At 35.0% G+C, this 23,266-nt stretch overlaps 1 protein-coding gene across 1 annotated transcript in view; it reads left to right on the forward strand.

Annotated features, from left to right (window-relative positions):
* Window positions 1–21,533, forward strand: part of LOC140136799 (pre-mRNA-splicing factor SYF1-like) — a 56,327-nt gene extending 34,794 nt beyond the window's left edge. The window contains 13 exon segments of the mRNA XM_072158399.1: window positions 3,176–3,276; window positions 4,475–4,550; window positions 6,408–6,494; window positions 9,285–9,398; window positions 10,741–10,827; window positions 11,281–11,356; window positions 12,817–12,926; window positions 14,148–14,351; window positions 14,957–15,073; window positions 15,908–15,962; window positions 16,659–16,779; window positions 18,547–18,656; window positions 21,303–21,533. Of these exon segments, the coding sequence (XP_072014500.1) occupies window positions 3,176–3,276; window positions 4,475–4,550; window positions 6,408–6,494; window positions 9,285–9,398; window positions 10,741–10,827; window positions 11,281–11,356; window positions 12,817–12,926; window positions 14,148–14,351; window positions 14,957–15,073; window positions 15,908–15,962; window positions 16,659–16,779; window positions 18,547–18,656; window positions 21,303–21,364 (1,320 nt within the window). The 3' untranslated portion in view covers window positions 21,365–21,533.
* The last annotated feature ends 1,733 nt before the right edge of the window (window positions 21,534–23,266 follow it).

Genomic DNA, 23,266 nt, shown 5'->3' on the forward strand with positions numbered 1-23,266 from the left:
ACTTCCAAATTTTGTCCTGAGTCTATGGAACTCTTTCCAAATTGTGTCCTGAGTCTATGGAACTCTTTTGCCAATCTGTGTCTTCTATTGCCAATGGGACTCTGCGCTAGCCTGATTTTGACTTCGCCAATCATGTCTCGCCAACTTGACTCGCCAATTATGACTCGCCAATTTTGTTTTGTCTTCACAACTATGTCATTTCAAACTTGCCTGTGCTGCCCTTATGGACGCATACTATTACTATTGTTTTTAAAATTGTTTATTTAGTTTGCTGTACAATATATGCACCTTAATATGCATCATCCATGATACTGTGTAGATCTGTGCTTTTGAATATAATCTGCATCTTTTAACTCCTATTACATGAACTCACACATGGCATGGTTAAACCTTTTGCATGATTACATTACATTATATATTGCATATGCTCTCACTAACAAAACTGTTTTACATGGGCTATGTAACACATCTGTCATCGATGTTATGTATTATGCCTCGATGAACTCTCTGCATGTACATTTTTTTTACTTTGCACGAACTTACACTTTGTAGTAGAGCTAGATTAGAGTAGACCCTATGAGCATTTAGTTTTTGTTGTGGATTTTGATGTGTTTTTAATGAGCTTACTTCGCCATTTTTATTGGACTCGTCATTATACAGACGTCGATGGACTAAAGATTTTAAGGAAAGAAAAAATATCGCTTCATCAACGGACCCTTCAACACAGCTGTGACAGCGAACTTGAAGGGGTGCGCCTGAATATAATAGGCGGGATATCCTTGATGATTCTGATTCTGATTCTAATGCCAGTGGAAAATAACAGGCACTTAAACCAGCCAATTGATTACAGGGACCAAGAAAGTTTTATCGCCTAGCCAATCTTAATCTGTGATTAAATGCAAAAATTTCATTTGTCATTTAACTTTATATAATATTGCACATAGTTACATCAAAAAATTACACAATATGAAAGGAACAATATTTGTTTTAAAAAGTCCAGTGAATGGCTGGAGCGAGCAGGTGCCAGGCACCTCTAAGACCGCCCCACCAAATCCAAAAAAGAAGGGAAGGGAAATATAAATTAGAGGTGGAAAATGCAGGTTAAGTTACGTTTGCCTGCAATTTGGACAATTACAAAAGAGGTTGAAGTGCAAACAGAAGTTGCATCAAAGGTGCCAGCAAATTTGGACTGGTAAAACTCCAAAACTTGTTGCTTAAATGAAGCAACAAAATTTGTAGATCTGATAATACTAGGAGCTGGTTCCAAATGGGCACCATACGCTGAAAAAAGCCCATCTTGTGGCACTCAGTTTTAGAAAGCTGATTTACCAGCAACAAAGGATCAGAGGAAAATCTGGTGGTGGGACGGTCTTTATTAATATCATTAACTACATAATCATCTAGATTGATGTCATATAATCCCAGATTGCACTTGAAAAATATATTGGGATCAACATATTCTCTTCTAAAACTTAATGGAATAAGAGTTAGCTCGGTTAACCTTTCTTTGTACTCAGCCTCGGGATAATCTAAAATGAATTTAGTTGCCCTTCTCTGGACCCCCTCAACTTTCTGGATGTTGCACTTTGAGGTACCACTCCAGAGGGGACTGTTAAATGTTGGGTGGATAATGGCTGTTTTGTCGCATCTGTTAGATATATCGTTGCTGGGCGGGAGAAACCTATGTGTTATTGGCCCCTGAACATATTTAAAGCAAACCCTCCTATATGTAACCTCTTGCTAGTTTTGTTTTAAACATGTTCAAGGGCCAATGTCACTAATATTGGTTTTGAGATATTGGCAAAGAAAGTGTTAAAATTCTTTTGTTTTATATAGTTTTCAGCGATCAACAAATTGACGCAACTTTGCAAAAAAAAGTCATATCAACATGGGGTTTTCAGTTTCTGAAAGCTCTAAATGTTCTCCTTAGAAACGTATGTAAAACTCATTTTCGACCAGGGTCAACATGTAACTCATTCCCCTTGATCATGTCACATGTGAGCTCTACTCTTCCATTTCAAAAGAATAGGGAAAATTGCCTTTTCAAGAATTGTCCATGTTTTTCAGAAAATTTTAACAACACCAAGTGGCATATCAGATTTGTAGCCCCAAACATTTCACTAGCTGCACAAGCTCTCCTCTTAAGGATACGATACATGATTTACCGACAAGTGACTCATTTCGGAATGCGATCATGAATTTTGAAGAAATACAAGTTTCCACAGGCTTCGTTGGGATTCGAACCAGCGATTCAAACTTCCTTCGATTACGCTGTCTAGCGCTTTACCGCTCGCCACGGTGGCAGTTGAGTGGAGGAGTGTAATGATAAATGATAAATCTCATAATGCCATCTTTAGCCTTTTGTTTACTAAAAAAGACGCGCTTTTGTAAAGATAGATTAGCCGCTTTATGCATAAAGAGCACGGACGCTTGGGAAAGGTTTCAAACAAATAATAAAGACACTGATGTGATGATGAAATTGTGTAAGTCGGAAATATTCTGCGTCGCAATGTTTTGTTTTGGTTTTAGGAATTGACCTTAAAATTTACGACTTCATGACATTATCATTCGAAATCAACTAAAGATATTTCAACAGTATATGGCATCATTCTTTCTCTAGAATGTTTTATACATGTACATGTGAAATAGCTTCAACAATGGTTCGCTGCATAATGGTAAAAACAGCCTTGACCTAAAAAAGGGCGAGAGGTACCATATTTACGGATTCATTGATATAAAACGTTTGTTTTTTGATCGATTACAAAAATTAATTTTTGTCATATAAAGAAATTGCGTCTGGCGTGAATTACACTACAGTTTTTATTTTTAGGGCTCTTTGACTTCTTCAAATGATTTTTTTAATGATAGAGTGAATCCCCTGGCACAAAAGATCGAGTCCCCTTAAAGGGGAAGCCCCGCTTGTCCAGGTTGCCACATCAGTTACTTTGACACCTGTTACTTTGATGACAGAACAGAACAGAATTCATGGATAAACTTCAATCTTGAATAATTCCCTAAAAGGAGCTTCGAACCAAAAGCGGGGCTTCCTCTTTTTAAGACAGAAATTATTGCAAACATTGAAAGACTGATGGAGGAAACAACCAACAACAAAAATACAGTAATAGAGGAATTGTTTAGAATGAAATAATATTGTTCCATTTGCATCTTTTTACAGGCTAGAGTGATCTTTCAGAAAGGTACCAATGTGGCTTACATCAAGGTAGAAGACTTAGCCAGTGTGTGGTGTGAATGGGCTGAGATGGAACTTAGACATGAGTATGCATAATAATATCTATTTGTTTGTCTATATCAACTGTTCATGTAAATTCTTGTAAATTATTACAATACATGGAGCAAATATGACACACAACTATAGAAAAATGTTTTAATTCGTGTACATCGTGGAACATTCAACTAAGCTTGTTACACCGCAACTAACCATGCTAATACACAATTACAAGCGTACAACGCTACTCTACGCGTCCATATTAGCGAGGTTATCTGCGTACAACAGCTTACTACGCACAGCCACGCAAAGAGTATGTTCCACGATGTACACAAATTAAATAGTTTTTCTGTAGTCTGACACACTGTCGGTCCAACAACCCAAAATTTCCTATACTTATAGGTGCAATAACTATTCCGAAAATCATGTTAGATGATTTAACATAATTGAATACCTGAGTGGAAGAAGGGCCCAACTCCATCACAACTGTTTTTGAGATTAAGAAAAAACTTAAAATGAAAAGTTTTATAGACAGATTATTTTCATCTTCAGGGGATCTTTAACACATGAACACACAGTATTAAATACATTCGAAATTATATATGCTGTTTCCATGGCAAAGGTACAGGTCTTAATACGCGCTGGAGTTGGGCCCTTCTTCCACTAATATACTGTAAGTGCCAGTTCCGTAAGCAGATGTGTTGTAAATAGCTACAGAAATTTGTTATCCATTAATTGTCCAAGTAGAAGCATGCAATATGTTAGCAAGAAAGTTTATTCCAGTGAAAAACAGATTTCATGGATAAACAAAATTCCTCTTTAATCCTATATTTGTGGAAGTAAGGCCCAACTCCATGGAGTTGGGCCTTACTTCCATGAAAACCAGGATTAAGTGTATGTGGAAGACTATTTTAGAGAGTGGATTTTGGCTCATCTTTCACACACAAGGAAGAACAGTATGCTGGCAATAAAATGCTGGGTGTAACTCATTTTTGTAAAAAATTGGAGTTGGGCCCTTCTTCCACTCTGGTATTCAATTAGCAACTATATGAACTGTATCATGATTGTTAGCAAATTTGTTATTATCAAACATGGAATTAAAATCAAATATATCAATAAATTTATCAAACAAATTAACACGAAAAGTATTATAAAGCGAACAACGCATAACCAAATGCATGTATATAATGGATATTTAATTTAAAATGCATTATTGAATTTTTGCTTTCAACCTTTTTTTAATTTCAGAAATTATGACCAAGCATTAGCATTAATGAGACGAGCAACAGCGGCACCAGGTCGCAAAGTAGCTTACTTTGATAAGGTGAGAATTCAGAGAGGACAAAATAATACCGTATTTCATCAAATAGTCGCCCCCCTCAAATAAACGCCCCACCACTTTTTTCAACCAAGATGTTTCAAAAATGCCGATATTTCCATGCTATCTTGTGTAGTAAGCTTACCAAGTTGCACACATGGTCGATAATAGCGTCAATAATTGGCGAAAATCTGGATCAGAAACCCGGAAGTGAGCCAGAAGTCAGTGTTTCTAGTTCATAGTTCGTCATTTTAGCATGTGTTTTTAGTTTAATACCTAATGATTTTAAAAGGAATTATCGTTCTAAAATTGACCTTGAATAAACGCCCCCCCCCCCCTTGGGAAAATGTAACGCCCCTAGGGGCGCTTCATTGACGAAATACTGTAGTTATATAATGTGGGAAATATGGTATATTGAAATTATATTGTAGCCCTTATCAGCTGTAAAATGTTGTTTAGTAGTGTTGTTATTGTAAAATGTTGTTGGTAAATATTGGTAATATGTATGAAGTTGTTCAAGAACGTAACATTTTCTTCACTAATTGATTTATTCACCAAACAGGCTTCAGATTGAGACAGTAAAATAGAATGTGAGGGTGCGTGTAGTTGGATGTGCAGTGCACATCGTCATCATCCCTTTATCTTCGTGTTAAAAATTGCTGTGATAGTACAGCGAATCCTCTCGTTTTTTAACAGCTACGCATCGCGATTTTGTTCGAGATAGGCTGAGCGACTCAGGCTAAGCATACCATGACTATCATATGAGATACCACAGCGTTTCTATATTCTACACATTATTACGATTTGTGCATGCTCTAGTACCCCATATGATGTTTCTATTACAAGAAAAAATTTGTTTTCAGGTAAAATCAGGGTTTTGTTTCCAGTACACTCACTTTCGAAAAGCAGTACCTTAATTAGCGGGCCTTGCAGCTTGCTGTGGATATCTTTTACTGCATTTTTAACGTAAAAATTTGAAATCCAATGTAAAAATTGAGATATATTTAATTTTGAGAATGACAATTATACTTTATAGGTATAAAGAGAACGTGTTTAGCCCATTTAGTTAAGTTCCAGGTGCACGCCCTATAACACAATGCATATGTAAACTTTCTTTATCTGTGTCAATAATAGAATATTGATTTCAACGGAGTATTGAGCTGTATGGAAAAAAATATTTCTAATACAGGGTGTTGACACTGTGCAGTGTAAATGTTACTCCTACCATAGAACAACAGTTGTGTGACATACACACATTACATAATTTACCCAAGCACTTTTGTTTTAAATTTATTTTATGTTAATTTTAATAATTGGTTACAAAAGATATAAGAAAATGTGTTTTTCAAAAAATTTGAATACTTGAAATTATGATTGGTACAATTGCCATAGCATACTAAAAACAATCTAAAACACATGTTTTGACCCTTGTTTATAAAAATTGGCCAAATATTAAAATGTCCAGTTTTAACTAAAGGATTAGGATTTAGCTATGTTTCATTTGGCAATACATATAATATTGAACAATGTTTTAATCCCAAAAAAGAAGTGCTGTACTTTTCTGGAATCAGGAGTCACTAGCATCCACTATATGCTCATCTATCAGGCCACAGTTCTTTAACCCTAATACATTTGTACATACATTGAATGACCTTTGAAAATTTGGGTACAAAAACTCATACTCTGCAACTTTAGGTCAAATTTTGAACTATGATTGTTTAATTGAGGTTATCGAACTTTGTCATTGGGATTAGGCCATTGTGGTCCATAGTGAGTGGATAAAAAACAATAATCTGCTTCTTTGCAAGTACATTTATTAACCGAACCATTAAATATTGTCATTGTTTTTTCCTTCTTTTTCAGAGTGAACCTGTGCAGAATAGATTATATAAGTGCCTCAAAGTGTGGTCCATGTATGCAGATTTAGAAGAAAGCTTGGGAACATACAAGGTTAGCATTATTCTTATTCCTGAAATACTTTTGAAATTTGGTAATGATGTTTGTATACCTAGGTAAATAAAGAACCAGGGACTTATCTAGCGGCCCGTCGGTCCCTCTTTTTCGACGGGCAATTGTCATTTGACACAGGCAAAAATGGCAATTTTGGACCATTTTACACTTTTTGGGCAATTTTGACCATTTTCGACGGGCACTGTTGTTCAAAATGACGGGCAACTTCAAAATCAAGAACAGATCAACTTTAGAATACTGTATAAGTTGAAGTTGGAGGTGGTATATTTCTAACTCACATGTAGCTGTTTTAAATTGTGAAATATTTATTTTACAATTTGAAACGGCTACATGTGGGTTAAAAATATTTTCGCTGGATTTAAAGGTTACCAACTATTTTAAACGGTTGCAATTTGGTAGTTCACAGCATCTTGCAAATGGTAAATTGCCAGGGATTGAGTTTTAAGGCGTGCGAGTGCGATTCGCACGCGCCGCACGCCTGAAAATACGCCGAGGGTGCGATTTTTTCACACCTAAAAAAAAAAAAAAAAAAAAATTTTTTTTTTTTTTTTTTTTTTAAGTTTTTTATTTTTTATTTATAATGTCTCTAGAATTTAAAATTTTCCCTGGAAATATTTTTAATTTTTTTTTTAAATTTGAAAAAAATTACAAAGATTTAAAAATTATAAATTCATGTTCAAATTAGGCAAATTTATAATTGATGTTCACATTACAACCTATTTATGAAGTAAAGAAGCATACAAAACAAATGCATTTTAAAATCATTCATAGATTATTATGTGAACATAATTTACAAATTTGCCTATTTTAAACAAGAATTTATAATTTTTTAAAATCTTTTTTGTAATTTTTTTTTTAAAATTAAAAAAATATTCCAGGGACATACAAAAGTTACAGGGACATTCTAGGGACATTCTAAATCCAAAAAAAAAAAAACTAATTAAAAAAAAAAAATTACAAATGACACTAGCAATAAGTCCAAAGTCCAGGGACATCTATGCAGTATACACCATTCATTACCCCAGAGCTTTTACCATGGCCATTTAAAAAAGTACATGTATGTTGTCACAATTGCTAAGTTTTAGCTGAAAATGAAATCATAGTCATACACCAGTTTTGAAAAAAGCACACCTTGGTTTATTTAGGTGTGCGATTTGCAGCACACCTAAAAGCACACCTCGGGTTATCCAGGCGTGCGATTTACAGCACACCTGTCACATTGCAAAACTCAATGCCTGAATTGCATTGATCATTTCATAGCGAGTGTATAGAAGAATTCAAATATCACAGATATTTGTAGGTCTCTGTGGTTCTTGAGTTATGTTGAAAAGAGGGCTGAAACAACAAAGCTTTTGTAAAACGTATACAACTCATTAACAACAATAAATTAAGCAAGTTTGCAAAGTATATGATTTGTAATATGAACTTTTGTAAACATCAAAGTGTTATTTTTTAATAATATATTGATTTAGATAATGAAAATACATAGTCTATCCAGGTGCTTGTTTAACTGCGAAAGCACAGACAATTACCACTTCCAACTTCCAGTTATACGGTATTCTATAAAAGTTGATCTGTTCTACTAGATTATTCAACATGGTAATTTATTGTTTTTACATGTTCTAGCCAAAGTAACAAATTCTCGATCATGAGAGGATGTACCTTCGTCAACAGCGTACTTTTCATAGAATAACACGATCGTGCGACCTGCATGACCGAACCTTGACCTTGCCTAGCAACGACTGTGTGATTGGCCAATTCTCAAAAGCTGTGTTTGCGCCGTAAGCGCCGGTATTTGCGTAGTATGATCGAGAATTTAATATTTTAGCTATAGTACATATATTTATTTTCATAGTACAGGGTGAGTCAAAAAGAGTGCAATAGAGAAAAGAATCCATTTTATTTAAGAACCGAGTTGAATCTTTTAAGTTTTAAAACATTTTATAAATAACATATCCATTTGTCAGCTTGTGTAAAAAAATCAAGGAATTAGCATTTACCGTTTTGTTTTTATGACAAATTTTATAGCGATAGCCAATTTTAATGTTTGTCCAAGAGACGTCTAAAATTTGAATGTCAGCCCACTCTGTGTAAGGTAGATTTGGAACAACTGCCATTTTCTTAACCTCATTGGCATTGAAATAAAATGGAGCACTCAAACTGTTATTGCCCTTGGTCTTGTTTAAGGAGAAGAAACATATTTGTTGTTATTTTCATTTTCCCTTCACTTTAAAGATGTTTATTCTCTATCAAAAACATATAAATTTGTAGGCGGGTTTTTCAAATGTCGAAATGAAATGCGCGCAAAGTGAATTACAAAATATCTAGTAAGTTGGACATATTGGGATTAAAAAACTGGAGTTGTAGTAAAGTGATGTATGAAGGACTTAAAGTAATGTTAGAAAGTTTGTTTGAACAGAAAAAAGAAATTAAAATAACACAAAAATCAACCTTATTTAAGTTAAAGTCAGTTTCAGAGTGGGTGCCTTTATCGTGCATTGTATGCTCTCATTCAAAATACATGGTACCTCGTGGACAAATAATGAAATTGGGTATCGCAGCAAAAGGACTCGTAAAAATTAAACGGTAGTAGCGAGTCACTTCATTTTTTCACAGAAGGTGACTATTGAGTGTGGCATTTATAGAAACTTTCAATAATGGAAAAGTTCAACTTGGTTCTTACATAAATATAGATTCTTTGCTCTATTGCACTTTTTTTGACTCGCCCTGTATTTTAGAAAATCATTATTTTACTTTTCATTTTAACAGACCACCAAAGCAGTATACGACAGAATAATAGACCTCAGAATTGCAACGCCGCAGATAATAATCAACTTTGGTATGTTTCTGGAAGAACATAAATACTTTGAAGAAGGTTATAAGGTAAGTTTTCAAACTGAGAGGACTGGTGTGTGTTTTGACACATTTGCCTGTCATTGCTGTGAGGTTAGCATTGTTCCCCATATTGCTTGATCACCGATTTATACTCTCTCTGTGTTTTTCCATTTGCAACTATATATATGAGAGCTCTTCCCATAAGTTTGTCCCATTTTCTCACTATTTCTTGCTGCATTGATGCTTTCTTTAAAACGTGTCCACTTGTACTTTTAGGAAAGGAATATTTTCGGATTAAACAATAAGATTAGACCTCAAGGTCCGTATGCACAAAAGAGTTAGACCAGGTCTAAAGTTAGACCTGGTTTAAGTGGAATTTAGTTCCATCAGGAATGGTCCTTTACTCTTATTTCCTTCCTAGAGTAGCTTGCAAATTTTAAAGATTTAAATGCAAAGTTCAAAAATGATACAAATTAACTTCAGAAAATGTAAAGGAAAATGTCCTTTCTCCTGGGACTAAATTCCACTTAGACCCGGTCTAACTCTTTTGTGCATGTAAACTTAATTCCCTCCAACACCTCTATCTCCTCCTCTTACAGCAAAATAAATAAATACATAAAAGTTCAGTTCATGAATAGTCAGCACACAAAATTAAATCTAGTGAAAAATAAATCCGGTATCTACCAGTACCGCAGGCTTACATGGTAGCATTCAAGTTAACTTACATGTGCAAAATTGTGTGATGCTCAAGCTTGTTAACATTCAATTTTGGTCTCTACAGATAAGGCCAAAAAAAAATAAATTGTTTGTTTGTCCATAGAGGCTTATGAAACAGTTGGGTCAGTAGGTCGGATTTTTTTTTTTTTACAGATTTTGCACTTGAAACTGACAATTTGAAGACTGGTAAATAAGTCAAAACACACAGCACTTTACTGGTTTAACTCTTGAGATGGTTCTGCATTAGACTGCATGTTATACTGTTCATTTTCTTTACATTTTCTTTCTTTAAATTTATACTAACCACTTTTTTACTAGCACATTCAACGCAAAAAAAAAAAAAAGAAAAAAACACGGTCGGGACCAAAGTACACGGTCGGTGGGACGTGGACAAACAAACAATTTTTTTTTGGCCTAAATACGGGAGGACTCTATGCGTGACAATTAAACATGGCGGATTAACCGTAACATTTCGCACAGTGCTAATTTGAGTCAGGGACTCTTTTACACCCAATCTGTTGTGGATTAAATCATCTTTGTAAATTTTCCAAAGTAACTTGCTTCAGGTTCAGAAGTAGGTTTTTAAAATCTAATCAAGTTAATTTTTTTTGTACCATGTAATACAACATTTCACTAAATATGTGTGTTTTTATGTTCCTCTTGTATCTTGTAGGCTTACGAGAAAGGTATTGCCCTGTTCAAGTGGCCCAATGTGTATGACATCTGGAATACATACCTCACCAAATTCATAGAGAGATATGTAAGTATCATCAGAGTATTACATAAGATACCAGCAATTCAAATTGTATGATGTTTTGAAAAAAATTGCAAACTTCTCCGTTTTAGGAATGTTTATGAAGCTTGAAATAGAAAAAATTAAATTCATTTGTATGCATGATTTATTACATTGCTCCATATGCCACTGTTCTGTAACAGAACGTAAATACAATAGGCAATATTTTTGCTGAGCGAATGAATCTGAAAATTGTTTTGCACACTTATTTTATGTAGCCAGAGGTTTCCGACGGTATAAAAACTTTTTGAGAAAAGTGGGGGGGGTGAGGCTATGGATCACAAAATGCACCTTTAATTGTGGGGGGATGAGGCTATGGATCACAAAATGCACCTTTAATTGTGGGGGGGGGGGATGAGGCTATGGATCACAAAATGCCCCTTTAATTGTCATGACAACCATCTATTTATTTGCTTGCAGGGTGGTAAGAAGCTGGAAAGAGCAAGAGATTTATTTGAGCAGTGTCTTGATGGATGCCCAAAGAAATTCACCAAAGGTTAGTTAGTGGGATGTAATTGGGCTATTCCAGTTGAAATCCACACTACCCCTGTAAAAGATTTTGAAAATATCTTCTACAGGGGGAGTATGTTTTTTAAATGTAACTGATCAGGGTTAATCATTTCAAAACCCATATTCCCCCTGTATTATGGCTTCACTTATATCTTCCACAACAGGAGTGAGTATTTCAAATGCAGAGATGTCACATTTCCGGATTTATCCGGATTTCCGGATTTTGGGGATTAAAAAAAAAATTCGGATTTTCAAATTTTTTTTTTTTAATTTTTTTTTTTTTTTTTTCTTTTGGAGTGGCCCTATTGTCTTATCTTTCTGCTTCACATATATCAACATCAGCCATATTGTCCATGTAATAAAGCCAAAAAACTTTTTAAGAGTGTCTCTTGTACATAAAAGTATAGGAAACTGGAAACTGAATACTTTAAAGCATGTTTTCTGGAAGAAGGAAGCACTTTTTATTAAAAGTGTAGAACAAGCCAGGAGCTTTGAACTGTTCTTTTTACGCTCTGAAATGGCCTTTACTATGGTGCTAAATGTGCAGAAACCATCTGGCTTCGGGGGCCTTCGCCCCGCCGACCACTACCCGGGCTTCGCCCCTGGCCCCCACCGGGGCGCCTTTAGCGGCCCTCTGCAAATGGAAGTTACCTAATTGTCTATACTATTTGAAAAACATACTCCCTCTGTAGAAGACTTTAGCTAAATCTTCCACAGGGGGAGTGTGAATTTTAAATGGAATAGCCCATTATATACTCATACTGCGCACAAAAAGTATCGGAACACCTAAAACAAAAGCCATTTTTTAAAGACACTAAAACTAAATTACAAAATAAAATAGTCGATAGATGGATAATTTTGTTCTGCATACTTTGATACCTATACCTCATTCGGCACAATGCGACTTTATTCCACTAAGCTATATGCATTTAATGACAAAAGATTCAGACCTTGCAAGCATTACAATAGGTTTTGAAAGAAACCAAAAATAACGAGATATATTCAGAGATTTGAGATTTAGGCTTTCAAAGAATGAATATAAATAGGATATGACACCACCATGATAGTAGTATGCATAACTTGGACAGCCCATTCAGACCATGTGCTGACAGCACAACACCGCTGCCTTTGTTACGGCCTCATTTACAGTCTGACAGATGATCACTCACCCCACCTTGTTATATATCTGCATGCTTTGAGAGAAAAGTAAATTTTTGTCACTTTTAAAAAGCTCTTTTTTATTCAAATTTGTAAGTTGGGGAAGTAAAGTCGTATTGTGCCGAATGAGACACCAAACATGCAAGTTGCTGGGAAAAGTTGAGGGCTTAGAACCAAAAATGACTGGGCCAACATATTAAAAAAAGGACATGGTTGGTTTTTAGCCCACACTTGATCTATTTTTTTGCATTGAAACATTGTTCATAACTCTACACCCCTTTATTGCAGCTATATACCTTTTGTATGCCAAATTAGAAGAAAACTATGGTCTTGCAAGACACGCTATGGCAGTGTATGACAGGGCTACCAAAGGAGTGTTACCCGAGGAACAATATGAGGTAAGAGCAGTTAGTCTAGCGAAAGGCTATGTGTGTGACATAATCTCAATGTCACTGTACTTAGCATTATGTACAACCATTATGGCACAAGCTTTCATTAATCATTGAATGGTGGATGTACATAATTGTGGCAAATATAAGGAGCAAAAACAATGAACAAATTAACATATGGAAAGTTCATAAGTATGCAACCAAGTATCCCTGTGACTTGTGAGATTTCAACATAAGTAAGCTTTAGGGATCATATCACTAAATGCACGCAGAATTGTATAGAATAATGCACATAGTATTGCATGGCAGATCCTATATATAATATTTCATGGAGGAAAGCCTAAGTTAATCACAACACTGACCCTAATCCTAATCCTAACCCTAATCCTAACTTTTGTGTATAATTACATGAAGGAGTAACCAATCGCACAGATTGCAGCATGGATTACACCACAAACTTACGTGGGCAAGGAATCACCCAAACATTTGGCTTGTGGAATATCTGGCCCAAGCATTTAATGGTAGTTAACCTTGTCAGTTGACGTTAGTGCTCCCTATAACATTATTCCCAGTGCACATCAGTGGATTTGGCTATTGACAGCTGAACTAGAAATTTCAATTTAATGACCACAGCCTGACATAGCATGAAAATGTTTCTTGTACACTGCGCAATGTATGCCACCGTGTGCATCTATGCGTGCGTAATGCGGAAGTGAATCCGACCATGCCAAGTCGCTCATGATTGGTTAGTATTTTGTATTTTTGCATTCGCATTGTAGTTTGAAATACGCGATATACCATCGCGGTTGGATCGTGGACAGCTGTCGAAAGCTGTGTTCATTCGATGGACAAAGAACAATCTGTGTGTAAAAGTTTGCTCGTGATAATTCTCAAATTGTCTTAAAATATGTTATTTATTTTTATTTTTATTCTCCCACCTATTAAAATTTAATTTGCGTGATATTTTTACACCTATAGAGGATTAAGGTCTGATCAGCAGTGTGATTCTTCATAATTTTTCCTGATTTCAGGATTTTTTGTAACCAAAATTACAAAATTTGATTGATTTTGTGGTATTTTTGCGGGGATTTCTACTACTTTCAGGATATTTCACAAACTTTGAATCACACCCATGTCTGATAAAAAGGTATATACATTTTGAAATCTATTAAAAGTTGTAACCAATGATAACTTTAAATCTAACATTTGTTTCTCTTTTATTTCCATCAGATGTTCAATATCTACATCAAGCGAGCTGCTGAAATCTACGGTGTCACACACACCAGGGCTATATATGAGCAGGCCATTGAAGTACTCAGTGAGGAACAGGCTAGAGAAATGTGCATACGATTTGCTGACCTGGAACGCAAACTGGGTGAAATTGACAGAGCCAGAGCCATATATGGGCATTGTTCACAGATTTGCGATCCTAGAGTAAGTTATATAGGGAGCTTTAAGGAAAGTGGGGTGCACTGCTGTTAAGGTACTCAACTCTGGTGCATGAGGACCCAGGTTCAAGCCCTTGTGTTAGTCTTGCATGCAATTGGAAATGTGTGTAGATTAAATTATTTCCTTACAGTGTATTTAGAAATGGGTAAATTGAACCATGAGGCCACACTCTCATTTGAATTGTATGTCCCGATTTACGCAGATTTGTCCCGTTTCAGTAAAAAATGCAATTATCCTGGTTTTTTTACTGCGAAAAAAATGGGTTTTCACAATCTTATGGTAGCCTGCATGTATATTATGAACCTTGCATGTTGGCGGCATTGATTTGTGGTGTGGTTTATCTTTATTTGGTGGATGCTTGAATGCAATAGAAGCAAAATCCATTCCTCAACCAAGAATTGAAACCGGAAACCTCCCGTTTATTAAGTGGACATTCTTACCGCTGAGCTAAAGAGACAATGAAGTGCTTGATCTATAGGCCTTGGTTCTAATTCTCTTATTTCTCCCGCTTCTTTAACGACAAGCATGAGGAAGAAATATTATTAATTCCAGCGAATATGATGGTCAAAATTGTTATTTCTACATCCTAGGTAACAGCTTCTTTCTGGCAGACATGGAAGGAGTTTGAGATCAAACACGGCAATGAAGATACAATGAGAGAAATGTTAAGAATAAAGCGTAGTGTGCAGGCGACATACAACACACAGGTGAGTCAAGGATGCAGAATAAAGGGAGGTATTCTCTACTTAATTGTTCGAGTTCAAGGGATGGGTATGAGCATTTTGACAGTATTTTTTGTGGGACATGAGAGCACATAAGACATATCGAATTGCATTCTGAATACGAAGAATGTCTTTCTGCTATCAAATAATTTTCATTTTTTGAAATTCACGATATAATACGCATTTTATGACAAATTATTCAAATTTGATATTTTTCACATATTTGATATATAACAGTCCTTGAAGTGAATTTTATAAATCTAATGATATATTCTTAAAGTGTATGTAGCTGGGAGGAAAAGCCGACCATCAATTGAAAATTTTGACCGTTCGTATTGAAGATATGGATTTTTTCCCAAAACACCAACAAAAATTGGGTCTTTTTGGGAAAAAAATCCATATCTTCAATATGATATGTTAAAATTTTCAATTGATTGTCGGCTTTTCCTCCCAGCTACATACACTTTAAGAATATATCATTAGATTTATAAAATTTACTTTGAGTCCCCCTTCTTTTTTCATATTTGAATATTCATATATTTGGTATAAAATATATTTGGTGCAAAATGTTTTTCCTGTTTGTAATTTGTACCGCACTAATGAGCCTGATGAACCAATCATTGTCTATCATCGTATTTTGTAGTGAACTTGCATTTTTTAACATTTTATATGGCAAAATATAAAGAAAAAAAATACCATCCGACCCTGACTTTGGAACTTTAAGGGCAGAAAATTAGGCCTAATCATGAAATATAACTTGAGTTTACATAGCTGCTTATTCTGTTGACTGATTATGACATGAATGTTTCTTTATGATAGGTTAATTTCATGTCTGCACAGATGCTAGCTGCCTCCAAGCAACCTTCAGCAACAAGTGAGTAACAGTAACGCCATTTTATTTTGGGTGTGGAGGGTGGGAAAAGTTCCCAAATATATTTATGACATGTAGAAAATATATTAGATTCAGCAATATCCAAAAACTTTTCATGAAATTTAATGATAAAGTTTACAAATTATAAATAGCAAGAGCTGCATCTCTATAAGTTTATTTAATAATTATTGTGGACAGTATGTTACTTGAATAAAGACATGAAATTGTGTCACTTAATTGATACCATAACATTTTTACTTACATCAGGAGGGAAGTTATTCATTGGTAGAACACCAGCGCTGTCACCTTAGGAACCTTATTTCACCCTTTTTATGATGAGCGCTTGTTTTTTCCCCAAGTTGGCTTGGGAATAACTTATAATCAGTTAGGCCAACAAAAAAAATGGTTTGTCACAAAGCTCACGAGAAATTTAAAAACAAATGCGAAATGCGATTTTTTTTTTTATTTATTTTTTTTTTTTTATTCCCGACTTTTTTTCATGATATTTTGAGAAAAAAGTCAGATTTTCGCCAAAAAAAAAAAAAAAAAACTAAACAAAATTTTTTTTTAAATAAAAAAATTTCCGATTTGTTTTTTGTCAAATCGTGGGATTTTACAAACTTGCGCTCAAGCTTTGAGACGAACCTTTTTTTTTTTGGCCTTATTACTTTTTAATGTTTCTTTGCTTTTGTGTCTTAGCATCTGATCTTGCAGGAGGTGGTTTGGATGAAATGAAATTACTGGAGCAAAGAGCCCAAGTTATGGCTGCAGAAGCGGAAGCAGATAAACCTAAACTCAAGAAAGATATTCTATTTGTCAGGTAAGATTAGTTTCTTGGTCTAGATTATTCATCCAGTAGTTTAAAACATTATTTTTGCTATGTTGCGTCTAAAACCATCCGGGTCCCTTGCATGTGACAATTGGAAGCAGAGTCCCCCTTTCCTGTTAAGGCCAAGAAAAAAAAATTGTTTGCTTGCCCTCAATTGAATTTTAACAATTGGGTCGGTCGGTCAGGATTTTTTTTTTTTTTTTTTTTTTTTTAATTACTAGGAAACTCTAATGTTTGTATTAATTATGGCTCAAAATATGAAATATCAGACAATTTTGGTGTCAAAATGAATCAACTAATATTAGAAAACCACTAAAATGTTGAACACAAGCTCTAAAATACATTATTTTACATCTTCAGAATGCAAAAATTTGAAAAGAAAAAAAAAACTTTTTCAGGAATTTCCAAAAATAGGGTCGGTATTCTTTTGTACAGTAAATAGAAAAAAAACCTTTTTTCTGATTTCCAAAATTAGGGTCGGTCGGTTGAGGGCAAGCAAACATCTTCTTTTTTTTTGGCCTAATGGCAGGCTCTACTGTAGAAGTGGACATTTTCATGGTACATCAATTTTCAAAATTGTAAAATTAAAAACAAGCAATGTAGTTCAAAATCAGCAAAGTGTTAAAAATTACACGAAAATGACCACTTTTACAGTAATTGTCACCCGCATGGGATCCGGCATTATGAGACATCCCTCACCATCTACACCATCATCAATCAGATGCCTGGTGAAGTCTGATAGTTTCAGAGGCGACGTAACAAAGTGAGGTACACAATTTTAGTTCCAGTATTAGATTTATATTCAAAAAGGTGAAGAACATGCCCAAAATTTTAGCCGCTCTTACACAGACAAACAACGGGACTTCTAAAAAAAAAAAAGGAAACTCTAAGCTGCATACAACTCAAACTGTCCGCTAGTGTATCATAATTCATGTCATGAAAACTCTTTTGGGCTTCTGGTGTAAATTTGGGGTCCAATTTTTTTGGAAATTAGTATCAGTTGAAAGTACATCCCCACCCAAACAAATAAAGTTAGGTTGTGTGCCGGTCAGGATTTGGTTTATTTGTTGTCTCGTTTGATAGTAACACTTTCGGTTGGTAAACTGTTCTTTCTTTCAAATTTGAGTACATCCCCCTGCTAATCTACTAATATTTGGTTTAAAATTCATAACCAACTGAAATAAAGTTTATGAGTGCATAAAACACAAACACATATGCTTGAAACTCTTCCAATATTCAGTTGGGCTATTCCAATTGAAATCCATACACCCCCTATGGAAGACATGATCATGCCCACACAGGGGGTGAAGTTCCCATGTTTGGCGTGAATGATAAGATACTTTTTTAATATGGATAATTTTATGGCAGTGCGGCAGCATTATGTTGACACAATAGATGATGAGGATGATGCTGTTGCCAGGGTGTTAGCTAGCCACCCACCATTTTGGATGGGCAGTTTGCTCCTGGGGCATAAAAAATTAATAGGTGTGACATAATGCTAAAATTCAGAAAAAATAATGCTTGAATAAGTTCTGTGAACTCAAAACAAGGTCAGACTAATAAATGGAGGCTATAGCAATAGCTATTTGGACTGACTGAACCTCCACAAGGGGCAGAAGTCTGGTTTACGTTTTCAGGGTCAAATTTTGTACTGGCAGTTTTGGTGAGAATGACGGGCACTTGTCAAATCCTAGCTAAGACCCTGGTTGTTGCTAAGGAAATTTTACATCTGTTTGTTTTCTACATTGATATCTACAGGGGTGGCAGTAAGGCTGGCGATGAGCAGTTAGCAGAAGCTGTGAGAACAGCTAACCCGGAGGAGATAAACATTGATGAAGATGATGAAGACAGTGGTGAAGAAATAGATGGTAAGAAGGGGTGTGATTTCATTTCCAAACCGCAATTATACAATGTACTGCTCTGTGTGTGTTTTTTTATCAATTTTGTTATCAGAAGTTTTATTTTGTGTTTTAGTGTACATGTTTCTTTCTTGAATGGATATAGTCTTATAATGTGCATACCCTAATTATTTTCCATTACTAATAATCTAATTGTAAAAAATAACAATATTCAGTGTATGAAAAAATGCAGACCTTCCAGCCGAAAGCCAATAGAGAGTTCCCGTGTTTTGGGTTACCCGCCATCTTGGAGGGAAACCTAAACTCCGTTTACAATTTTCAGAATACCAACACTCGAGCAATAATTAGCAAATGTTATTTTGTAGAATGTAGCACCAATAGGGTCATTGACCAAATCAAAGGAATGAGGAATACGGCGGTGCGAATCACGTTATAAACACTATTGTAGTCCGTTCCGCTTGAAAACGCGGGAACTCTCTATGAAAGTCACTGCAGGCTCACCAATATACGCTAAACATGCTAAAGTTGGGATGTAAGAGGGAATCCAAGGCTGTAAAAATGGCCCAGCACAGGGCTATCCACTAGGATGGCTTTCACATATTAATGTGTATGGTTTGGAAGACAAAACTTCTTCTGTTTTATCCTTAAAGGCCCATTCAGTGATTTGCTCATCCGGACGATCGTAAAAATCATCAAAATTCAGATTTTGGTACCTTTGTAATTGGCATAGATGTGCTAACATAGCCTGCTAGTGGTTCGGTCGAAAGCCGTGTATTTTAGACAAAATAAAGCATTTGCATGATTCTGGACTTTTGATACTGACAGTACAAAAAGTCCGACTCGAGATCGAAAGAAGCTCACTCTCACGCACTAACACGCTGCTATGTATTGTTTCTACTACTTATTACATCAGTAGCTACTATTTTAAACAAAATACACAATTTTAACTGTTTTTCATATTTGAATTGACCGTTAGTTTGCCTCGGTGACCTTTAATTGCTTATTTTGTTTTCTACTACAAAAATTAAGCGCCTGTTTTAAATCAATTTAGACTCTACTTCCCCGTGTTAGAAACACTGGACTAGGAAGTTTTTCCAGTCGATTGGTTGGCGCACTGTACGAAAATCTCGATTTTCTCGAGTCGATCTGAGTTGAAGTAGAAAACCTTTCTAAAACTTCTGTTTTTTGACTAATTTGTCGATGTATTCAGGGAAAAGTGGTTTAATGAAATTCTGTAGACTTATTCTTTATTTCTAAGCAACTCTGACAAATTTCCATTTTTTTAATGTTCCTGTGAAATCACTGAAAGGGCCTTTAAGGGTATACAAGGTATTGTTGGTCGAAACAGCCCGAAAAAATATTTTCATTATCTGAATCAATATATTATTGAAAAATAACACTCTGGTGTTTTGCAAAAGTTCATTCTACAAATCATATACTTTGAAAACTTGCTTAATTTATTGTTGTTAATGAGTTATGTACGTTTAACAAAAGTGTTGTTGTTTCAGCCCTCTTTACAGCATAACTCAAGAACCACAGGACCTACAAAAGTATATCTGTGATATTTGAATTCTTCTACACTCTCGCTATGAATTGAGCAATGCAATTTTTGCTAAAGCTCACTACCATTCGCAAGATGCTGTGAACTTTTTTTTTCTGCTGCTTCGACCAACAATACATCGTATAACCTTAATAAGACATAATCAAAATGAGCAGGTTTCAAACTAAATTTCTGTATCCCTGCTGAAAGCGTATTTGCATAAAAAAAAACCAATGTCTTGCAAGACCCCTGAAACTTGATTTCCTGTTCCCCTGTTACTTTCTTTTCAGCTTATAATGAGGCAACTTTTTTATTATTCATTATTTTCGCAAGTTCCATTTCTCACAGAAATTAACCACTTGTAGTGCCACCCATACATGAATGTTGGTGGTCTCTAACAAAAAAAAACACCAAGTCATTCTTCCAGTATGAGAGTGAACTCGAAACTAGACCACTTTTGGAGATCCCACCTTGGATTACATTTACATATGTATACTTAAGCTATCAAAATGAATAGGGGATCACCGAAGATGATTTGTGTATTTCCTGCTTCCAAAATGATTTTGCGGCTCATTTTCACTTCAAAGAACACTAAAGTGTTTAGAAAAAATATTCTTAAGTACAGTTTTACTAATATAATGAATGTTTTTCGGATTCTTGATTCTCAAAGTGCAGGCGAAATTTCATAATGCGTGTGGGTAAAGGAAACTGGAAATCGAGTTTCAGGACCTAACATGGCTCATGTTTTACATACCTGTTGGCCCTACTAACCTGTTGGCCCAACTTACCATTTGGCCCAGTTTTGACAACTTCCTGTGTTGTAGGCCTGCAACTTGCTAGGCAGCCTATCAATTAAAATATTTTGCTTAATCTTTTTTAAGCATAGTCCTCACTTAAAACACATGTGACGTCAAGTGTGTGCATTGGACCTTGTGTTGTCAGGATGGTTGGGATTTGGCAAACATAACCTGGATATGTTGATGCTTCATAATAATGCCATGTAATTTTCACTTTGCAATTGCTAAACTTAACCCCTGAGTTGGTTATATCATAACACTTTCTACCATTATTATTATTTATTTTTATATTTATTGTTATATTTTTCTTACTTGCAGAGGTTCAAGTTGAAACGAAGACCATTCCAGATGAGATTTATGGCGGCATCAAGAATGATTAGAAAATGGACCCTCAATAATGACAGCATTAAAACTCTAGCTCAGTTACTCTACAGTGGGATCTTTTGTGGCTTTTTTATTTTCATGCCTTTTGTGGTTAAGTGTAGAAGCGCTATTGTTGGTCGAAGCAGTCAAAAAATCCATTTTCATTATCTAAATCAATATATTATTGAAAAATAACACTTTGATGTTTGCAAAATTGCATTCTATAGAAAGGGATATGTAATGTAAACAACTGCTGTTCTTCTTTGCCAGAAACTAATTTCGAGAGAATTCTGAAAATGTATTTTTGCTCATTTCTCATGATTTTGTGCAACAACAAGGACTGCATAAATCAAGATTGTGGTTTTATAGCACAATATCATGCCAAGCCTTGTGAATAATCTATATGACATGTCATTATATTTTTGTATGAACTATGAAGAACATTTAATGTTGCACTCAAGTTTGGGTTGAAATTTATACAAACAAGACTCATTGGTCCAATTTCTCAAAGCTTGGCTAGTGATCAGGGTTCCTAAGATAGTAGGCAAGTCCTACCAATGTGAATCCATTTTATTGATTTACCTATGTGATGTATGATGTGAAATTGTAAGCACTGACTATTATCTGTTCCAACTTCAATGACATGTCTGTAGCTTTCAAAGAGGTATTAGAGTGATTTGATGAGACAGGTGCCCTGTTCAATTCTTAGCAAATCAAGGCTGTATTGATTGCAGATTTATTTGCTTCATTGCATTCACACCCACAAACCTCTTACAGTGAATCGAATTTGTCCAGCGTTTACGTCACAAGGTGTCACTGTTGCTGGAATTAAACGTATAATAATTGGGCTTAAGCCTGATGGCTTAGGAAGCCTGACCACTAGCCATGCTTCGAGAAATTGGCCCATTACGTTTAGTTACAATTTGAAGAGTGTTTAAGGGATGGGGTATGAATGTTTGGACAGTATTTATTGCGGGACATTAGAGCACATCAGACATATCGAATTGCATTCTGAATACGAAGAATGTCCTGATGATGATTTTTTGAAATTCACAATGTAATACACATTTTATGACAAATGATTAAAAATTGATATTTTTTATATTTAAAAGCACTCGAAGTAAACTTTTTAAATCTGATGATTTATACTTACAGTGTATGTAGGTGGGATGAAAAGCCGACGATCAATTGAAAATTTTGACCTTTCGTATTGAAGATATGGATTTTTTTCTCAAAACACCAAAAAAAATTAGGTCTTTTTGGGAAAAAAATCCATATCTTGAATATGAATGGTCAAAATTTTCAATTGATCGTCTGCTTTTCCTCCCAGTTACATACACTTTAAGAATATATCATTAGATTTATAAAATTTACTTCAAGGACTGTTATATATCAAAAATGTGAAAAATATCAAAAATTTGTATTACGGTATATCGTGAATTTCATCAGAAAGACATTCTTCGTATTCAGAATGCAATTCGATATGTCTGATGTGCTCTCATGTCCCACAAAAAATACTGTCGAAATGCTCATTCCAGATCCCTTAATGGTTAAACAGTGTTTGAACCATGTACTTTGCCAATATTGTATTGACAAGTCAGGACAGATTTGTGATTAATGATCCTGGGCATTATTGGATCTATAAATATTCTGTTTATTACATTTTGATAATAAAATGGAGACAAATAAAAAAAGAACTATAAAACAAAGATATTGTATTGTGTTATAAAATTTATGAAAAAGAAACGAGTCATAAAAGAAATGTAAAAAGAACACCACCTATAATGGAGAGGCCCATTCATACCTTAAGTAAAGAGGTGTGCAAAAGTTATAACCCAAATCCACTGATAGGTCTTTTTGTGAGTATACAATGTAAAATATTGGGAAGAATAGTCGTACAAGGTAAATTTTGAAATTGG

This window comes from Amphiura filiformis, chromosome 17 (assembly GCF_039555335.1).
Source record: "Amphiura filiformis chromosome 17, Afil_fr2py, whole genome shotgun sequence".
NCBI lineage: Eukaryota > Metazoa > Echinodermata > Ophiuroidea > Amphilepidida > Amphiuridae > Amphiura > Amphiura filiformis.